Source organism: Olea europaea, chromosome 15 (assembly GCF_002742605.1).
Source record: "Olea europaea var. sylvestris chromosome 15, O_europaea_v1, whole genome shotgun sequence".
In the NCBI taxonomy this organism is placed as follows: domain Eukaryota; kingdom Viridiplantae; phylum Streptophyta; class Magnoliopsida; order Lamiales; family Oleaceae; genus Olea; species Olea europaea.
The window spans coordinates 17,822,806-17,831,587 of NC_036251.1; the positions used below are offsets into that span (position 1 = coordinate 17,822,806).

The window sequence follows — 8,782 nt, forward strand, 5'->3', positions numbered from 1 at the left end:
AGTTTCTCATCCCTCTCACTGAATCATGCATTCTCAAATCACCCAATAATTAATATGTTGAAAACCCAAATTTTAATTGGTAAGCAGAGGGGGAAAAAAGCTAAACGGGATTGCAATAATCAAAAATCACATAGATTTTCTATAAAAATTCGCAGTAAAAAGAGGAAATTAATGACAATTTCGTACCTGCATATGGTGGCTATCATGGTAGAGACTATTTGCAACAAAAGCTTTTTGCAATGGGAGAACAATTACACACTAACTCGATTAGAAGAAGAAGATGATAAAGAAGAAGAGAAGACATTGAAGAATTTTGGGGTGATGATGTTGGAAATGGGACGAAGAAGACGCCAGAGAGACGGAGTTGAGATCTGCTGTCTAAAATTAGCTGTCCACTCAATAATTAATTGAAACATCACTTTAAATTAACATATCTAACTTTTCTTTCACTGTCACTTATACTGAAAAGTAGATGTTCAATAATGTGTCGATTTATCAATGTTGGATGGCCAATTTCGAACAGAAAGAAGATAGGGACATGGGTTGGAAGAGAATTCAATCGACTTGGGAAAGGGAGAAAGTAAATTATTCTGTGATGTGAAATAAGGGTATTTTCGGTAGTTTATTAATATTATTTTTAAAATATTTTTCTGGTGTATCAGTGACGAGGCTATTTGACATAATACCACTTTAATACTTTTATCTAACTCTAGGGACGAACATAGAAATTAATTTTTTTAGAACCTTTTATAAACGAAAACGACGTACTGACTTGCTTTTCAAGTTCAGTTTCATTTCAGCAGAGAGGTAAGCGATTTCCTCCATTTTTAACGTGCAATGAGCTACGAGGACGAAGAAATTCAGCGGGTTCTCCAACAAATGGAGGACTTAGATCAGGTTTGTTTCAACATCAAGTATATATAATGCATTACCCAGAACTATGCATGTTAATTTTTCTGCTGTATGCGGTCGGGGTGTAAAATCATGTTCTAGATGCTTCTATGCTTGAAAGTGATTGCAGAAGGGGAATTGCATGGGTATTAACAGTGGAGGAGCCACCTGTAGTTACTGAAATCTGGGCCCGGACCCAGAATGTGGGGGAAATTGTGGGAGATGCAGTTAGCATGTGGGTTGGGAAGAAATCTTGCTATGATTATGAAACGAATTCTTGCGTTGGTGGAGAATGGGTTGGGGAGAAATCTTGTTATGATTATGACTGGAATTCTTGAGTTGGTGGAAAATGGGTTGGTGAGAAATCTTGCTATGATTATGAAACTCGAATTCTTGCGTTGGTCGAGAATGCCTGCATTATACGCAGGTAGTTTGGGTAGATTACATGCCGTCTATTCCTCAAATAAAAGGGGATGCATTCCCAAAAGTAGTCATCAAATGCATATGCAAATTACACCCCAAATATTGCACGCATTTCACAGTGAGAAATAGTGCTTATAGATTCTAGCACACAATCCCTATTTCTTATACTTTTGATACCTTTTTAACCTTTAGATTAGGTATAAGAGCAGCTTAATTTACACGTTATTGTTTACAGTCATTAACATCGAATTAACAAAACTTCAATTAATTAAGACAGTTAATGCATATAAATGCCCAATCAAGTAAATTATTATTGATTGAAAGCTCTGTTTTCCCCTTTTAATCTTGATTACATATCAATACATAAAAATCCCATAAACCCCACAATATATAATGCATCCCCAGCAGCCATTTTCCCCATGCCCATGCTGACTGCATCTCCAGCAACCAATTTTTCCCCAACCCACATGCTGACGGCCTGTATCTTGAAATCAAATCCCACCTCTACCTCAAGATTTCTGATAAGCCCAGAAAAGAATATAATTTTTATATAACTGAGCAGTAATAATCCAATTTCTGAAAGTATATATGTGTATATGTATTTGGCCTCCATGTGTGGATGAATTATTTGCTGTGCATTATGGTGGTGGCACATAGTCCAATTTGTTTCTACCGTTTTCTTTTCGATAGAACCCACAGACCTGTAAAGTTCTAAAAATGTATATAAAGTTGATGGTCAAATTGGTATAAGATTTACATAGGATCAGCCATAGTAAACACATTCTTTCCTGCTTTTTTTTTTTTTTAGATGGAACTGGTTGTTAGAAAATTGGGTACTTGATTTTATTTCAATAATTAAGTTCCTATCTTATAACTTTCATGCATTATTAGGTCTTCACTATATAGATGCATGTTTCGAATATGTTTATCCATTAACAATGAAATTCAAAATGTAAAATATGTATGAAAATGTCAAGTTTCGACTTCGATCTCACTTCTAAATTAAGAAACAACTTGTCCTAACTTGATGGTTTTGAACTTTGGGGACTATTGGAATTCATTGTTTGAATTTTGATTTTATGGAATTGGTATTCTATTGTGATTTAATGGGATTTTGGGGTTTTTGCATTTGTCTTTTGATATTGACTACGTATTTATGGTTGATATTATTTGGAATTGGTTAGCATTCATTTATTTATTGAATTTCATGTCAAATAATTATAGAATATTGTAAATATAGATCTTCATTTTCAAATTAAGAACAAAATATTGGTTAAACTAGTCTTCAAGAGAAGAAGATGTTCGAAAAAAACATTTTGTAACTTAATTTTTGACCCCCATGAGGAAAAATATTTTGAATTGCTTATTTCTTTAATGATCTAGGAACTTAATTTTGAATGTGAATACGTATTATGGATTCTTTGGTATTCTTTGATATTCGCTTTGCTAGTTTAGTATGAAAAATATTACTGAAAACAAATGATGTGGTGCAGAAAGTTGAAAGAAGTGGTATAAAGCTTCAAAAGTTTGTCAGTAGGACTGAAACTCCGGAGGAAAAGATGGACGAAAGAAAGGTGAGTAAACGACGTGCAAAGTTTGAGAAGCTAAGCGCAAAGTTTGAGGCTAGAAAAGGTCGTCGCAAAGACCTGGAAAAAAGATACAATCATATGCTTTCGAAGGTAAGTCTAACTCATTACTTGATCAACTTACAAAATGTGTTTTCTATGTTAATTTTTTAACTCTAGTTTTATGTTCGTTTTCATCACAGAAAAACGAGGCCTTCAAAATCAAGAATCCAGATGCATTTCGGTTTGAGATGGTGAAGAAAAAAATTAGAACAAATCATGAAGTGGACAAGCTGCTGATGATAAACTCAATAGATATCATGTTCATTCTCAAAGAACTGAAAGAGGAAAGAAAGGTCAGACTTCAAATTGAAAATTTAGTCTTCATATTCTTTATGGATTTTAATTTGCTAAGTTTTACTTTTGTTTTTTCAGAGAGTAGAGGAGCTAACTACCTCTCTCTATCTGCGAGACGGGACCAATCTAAATTCAGCCAAGAACTTCTACTTCGTAGAAGATAGGTATACAATCAAATATATTATTACTTTTCAAATCTTTCCATCGACACTACTCTTTTGTTTTTGTATTCTATTGTTTGAATTTTAGGAAAGGGAGACTCATAAAATTGAAGAAAGAGACCCGTGAAGAGTCTTGTGAAGACCTTTCCGCTGAAAGGTAAAGAATAGGTTTTCGTTGTGGAATTATTTGGAGTAATCAATTCATAATCTTGATGTTGTCTGAATATTCTTTGGTTCCTGTAAGTTGAATTGTCTGCTAATGCGTTTGACTCATCGATTGATGTGCAGTATGATAGAGGAAAGTAGGCTGAAGCTTGAGGAGAGCAAAGATTCTGTGGATGAGTTATGGAGAAAATACGAACTCTTGGTCCAAAAGGAAAAAACGGTAAAATCATTTTTATAAATCTTATCTATGACTTAATTGAATAATTATAGTGATACAAATGTTTCTTGGTCAGCTGAAGTGCCGGAAGAAGGGCAAGAAGCCCTGAGGCTATTGATGTTCGGTGTATGAGAGGATGTTAGAAAGCTACAAAGTCTGAGATAGGTGGACAGATACATGATCTTCAAGAAGTCTATTTTAGGTAGTCTCTTATGAACACGAAGTACTTGTTATTACATGCAAAGCGTTTGTGGGTGTTTTACTTGGGGAAGGTGATGACCTTGAAGCTATACATATGGATAAAGGTTTTAAACACACACAACAACGGAACCTTCTTGCTAACAGTATTGCAATATATTTTCAGTGTGTGAAATATGTTAAATGTAGATCACAACGACATTCCTAGAACGACCATCTTTATGAGAACATCTTTATGACGTAGACTAGTTAGACAAGTTTGTGCAATGGACTATGAAATTTACAACTAGATAATTTTTCTCGTACTACCAAAGATGATATTAGTCATGTTATGAACTTAAGGGTAACATTCATCACAAGCTACGTACATGAAAATCAAGGTCAGGTATATGATGAAGGATTCATTGAATGGCTTGCTGCCTTTTTAAGCATGAAATCAGTCTTTTCTGAAATTGGTCTCTCGAGACCACGAAGAAAGAGGAGAATATGGGTGAATTTCCCTTGTCTCAAATGTAAAAAGTTCATTCACAATATGCTTCACATTATAGAGAGTCAATCACTTTCTATTGGACCTTATGCTGGAGCTTTCAGTTATAGTGTCGTATATTTTCAATTTTTTTTTTAAAAAAATAAGGAAAAATAAAGTCTTCATTCCCAGTGGATATTGTCAAGAGGTAAGGAAGAAAAAGGAGCGAAGTTTATAAGATATAATTATTGGGTTTTCTCGAGCTTGTATTTCATCGAATTCCCACTTATAGATACCAATCGAGCCAATTCCGATATGAAGAAGCTCGAATTTGATAAAGTTTTTTTTATTAGATTTTTGCATATTTTGATAAAAGTTGATGAGTTTTATGGTTGAAAAGTTATTGTGCATCTCATGAATCATGTAATCAAAATTGAAATTTGACGGATTAAAATTTGATAAGATTTTAGCAAATAACACTATATTTTTATAGAATTGAATATTGCAACCCAAATCTTTCCTTTGATATTACGTGGGCCAAAACTTGTTTGATCTCCTAAGCAAAAACGAGGTATGTGCGATAGCGGATAGGACTTTCTTTAATTAACTAATAAATTTGGTAACTTTAGGACCCAAGGTAGATTTATTTAGAATTGTTCAAGAGATGATGCAATTTAAGAGCTCGTTATGGGGCAAATTTAATTTTAACCACACAATTTGTAACATTCACAATTATCTATAATTATTATTCACTTTTTATCCACACATTTTATAGGATTCAAGAAATCCTATAATTATTATTAACTATCGACACCCCCCCCCCCCCACACCAAAGAAAATGAAAAAAAATATACACGTCAACTAATACCTTCTTTAACCTGTAGGCGAATTCATATTTTATCGAAGATTTTACGCTTAGTAGATGGGTTGAGGATTTGATCTCAACCCCTATTCTAGAAATTTATTGAACTATTCCCGTGCTTGTTTGGATGAGTGATTATAGAGGTTTGCATTAAAGTCGAAAATACTTTAATCACGCTCAAGTACTAACCATTTTTTACTACTCATTCTACCCGATAATCTTCCTCCTACTTTTCTTCCCAAGAACGCAAATATTTTGCTCTTCAACTTTGTTTGTCACGAATCACAAGTCATGCAAATAAAGACAAAATAATTATATGATACTAGAATCGACAAATAATATACTTCTTCTTTAGATTGTATAGTCTTCCACTCTTTATGGAATACAATCATCTCAAATTTTAACTCGGTTCTCAAGGAATGTAAAGTCGAGAATTTGTTGCTTGTAAGTTTGTTAAACTTAATTTCAACTCCATCGATTTGTAGGAATCTGGAGCTCGAGTTAGTGTGCTAGAAAATATTAGCAATTGGAAAATTACACAAACAGAGGCTCTTGAACAATTAAGGCCTCCATGCCATCTATCTTAAAAGCCAAAAGAGAAATTAAATCGGACTCACAAGATCCACCGATATGTAATGTCTCTAAATTTGTCAACATTAGATCAATTGAGACTTGATAATTAATTCGGGTTTATTCCACTAGAGACTTGAAATTGAATTCTCATGTCGAGTGATTAATGGAACTAAGCATGATCCGATAATAATATATTTGATCATCATAACACAAGTTAACCCCTTTTGATCGTCAATCTTTTGGAGATAGAAAATGATCGATTTTCCCATCGAATATGTATAGTTCCCGAGTCCCATTTTCATAAAGCAAATTTGTTGTGAAAACAACTCAACATAGAGTCAAACAATCCCACCATCGAACTATTGAACTAATGTTATTGCATCCGTTGGAAAGGGTTACTAAATGATGAGATTTCATCTTGCAAGTATATGATTTGGAAATTGTTTTGCCCTGATTTTCAAAGTACCAAGATCCATCTTTCAACAAAATCTTATCCATTGACATCTCAAAGTATTTGAGCTAACGATTAAGAGTACATTGCCTGTCAGAATTTAGGTCACTCGCTTGATGATCACGTAGAGTTTTATTCCTTGCGATCACAAATAAGTTATCTACACGGTCCCTTTTAACAGGACGTGTCCCAACTAATCAATTTATAGTTTCCCACTCTCTAGACAACTATTAATAAGAACTAAAATCTTATCTAAATAAAGAGTCCAACTTTCAAACACTGTCTTTTTATATTCTACCCACCAAGTATACAATCTGTGTGATCTCTTGTGATCATGGAGACTTATTAATAACTTAAATTAAATACGCACATAGATGATAGAGTCAAATTATTCCTGCATCCATCCCCTACAGATATGCTTGTTTATATTTTCATATAGATTAAGAAAATGTAATTAATATACTTAAAAAGATTTTTTTTAAAAAAAAGAATTTCTTAATATACTCCTATATTATATAATAGCTTAAATATAGTTAGCTTATATGTATCGATAATAAAGTACATTAAACAACGCCCTATCAGAAAAATAGAAAATATCTATACTTTCAAACTATAAAATAACTTATAATTTGAGATAGACCAAAAAAAAAAACCGGAATCTATCTTTTTGTGATGAGGGTAATAATTATAATGTCATTCCAAAAAAAAGAAAAAAAGAAAAGAAAACTACTTTAAGATTATTAAACTAACAATAATACACACAGGGATTTTTGAAATTTTAAAAATGTTTCTTGACCATCGGGCATCGGGTATTTTTACCGCCTTATCCTGCCGTTACACCCGGTTAAGGCAAAGCGGGTTAGGATGGGATCAGCCCCATTTACCAACCCATTTATTTATATATTTATTTTTTAATTTTTGCTTTTATTTTTTCATGTCATTAGTTGATATCAATAATTACTTTTTATATTTTTAATTGGGAAGAGTTCACATCTCAGGTGTTAAGTTTATCCCAAATCAACGATCAAATAGATACTTTTAAAATTCAAAAATCAGGTTTATATTTAATTAATTAAAATATTCATAATTATAGGTCACAAATTTATTTATTGGTCACATATCGTCAAATTAATTGATCACAAAATTATTTCATGATCACAAATAAAAAATTTTGTAGATCACATATTATTTCGAGGTCACGGGTCATTCAAATTACAAGTCACATTATATCTATGGGTCACATATGTCACAGTTTATCAGTCACAAATTATTTTTTAGTCACAGACATCTAATTTTTGGTCATGGACGCCTAATTGTCGGTCACATATGCCTATTGTCGATCACAGATGCCCCCACTCGTCACTGCCACTGCAACAATCACTACAGACGTCATCATCAACAACACAACAATGGTTCGACACCACCGCTTCCAAAACCACCGTCACCTCACCAACATGAGCATCGCTACCCTCTGCCACCACCATCATGAGCACCATTGTGCCTATAACACCACCACACCATCACGCCCACAACATACCACCACCGCACCACCCACAACACACTACCACCAGCACCATTTCCTCTATCTCTATTTACATCACCTCCAACCACCACCCCCACCAAAGAATCTACAAGCCTATCACCACCACTTAGAAAATGCAATAAAAGATGTCGAAAAATCACACCAACATGACAACACCACACCACAAACACCACCGCACATAACACCACAACACGGCCACCACCACACCATATCTGAACTCGTCGTGAAGCGAAAACATTTACAGAGCTTTCATCACAAAACAACACCTCTTTAGTCCAATCAGTGCCCAGAGGCATCGTGGCGAGCGCAATTGCAGGAGCTGCTCTGAGTGGTTCACAAAAATCAGAGCAAGATGTATCTCCAACAGCGTCTTCTTCCGGCTCATCTTCGTGCAGTAGCGACGTTCCTAGGCAGAGGTCACCGTCACACCCCTTGCAGCCTTCGCCACTCTTCTTTGCAACGGCGCCAGTCTCACAACTGCTTCGACGCCGTTGGTGACGGAATTGAATTGGGGAATTGATTAGGGTTTTTAATTGAATTGATTGAATTAACTATATATAATATCTGATATTTGCATAGATAAATTTCATCTCTGAAGTTTGAATTTGAACTTTTAAATGTCTGGTTCTATGTAATTTCCTCTTTTTAATTTGTAGAACAACTCATATTTCTAAATAGAAATGACGATGTTTCTTTTCGTTTTGTATGATCAAAAATATATTTTTTGAAATGGACTTTAAATGGGCATTCGATCCGCCCCATTTAGGATGAGCCCCTCAAGTATCGAATTTAACAAGTTTTCTTTGTCATTGCTAAACTCTACTTCAGTAGCTCCTAAGAACATCCCTAATAAGCTCGTTATAAGCTGACCCCTTGCTCCATCCACTGTGCATTCTTTCCGAGGGAGCTT

At 34.3% G+C, this 8,782-nt stretch overlaps 1 protein-coding gene across 1 annotated transcript; it reads left to right on the forward strand.

Annotated features, from left to right (window-relative positions):
• The first annotated feature begins 794 nt into the window (after nt 1-794).
• LOC111411012 lies at nt 795-4,285 on the forward strand. Its single transcript, XM_023041590.1, has 7 exons — nt 795-897; nt 2,808-2,993; nt 3,083-3,235; nt 3,315-3,400; nt 3,486-3,554; nt 3,686-3,782; nt 3,856-4,285. The coding sequence occupies exons 1-7, from the start codon at nt 838-840 to the stop codon at nt 3,886-3,888; spliced, it is 684 nt and encodes a 227-aa protein (XP_022897358.1). The 5' UTR covers nt 795-837; the 3' UTR covers nt 3,889-4,285.
• Nucleotides 4,286-8,782: the final 4,497 nt, after the last annotated feature.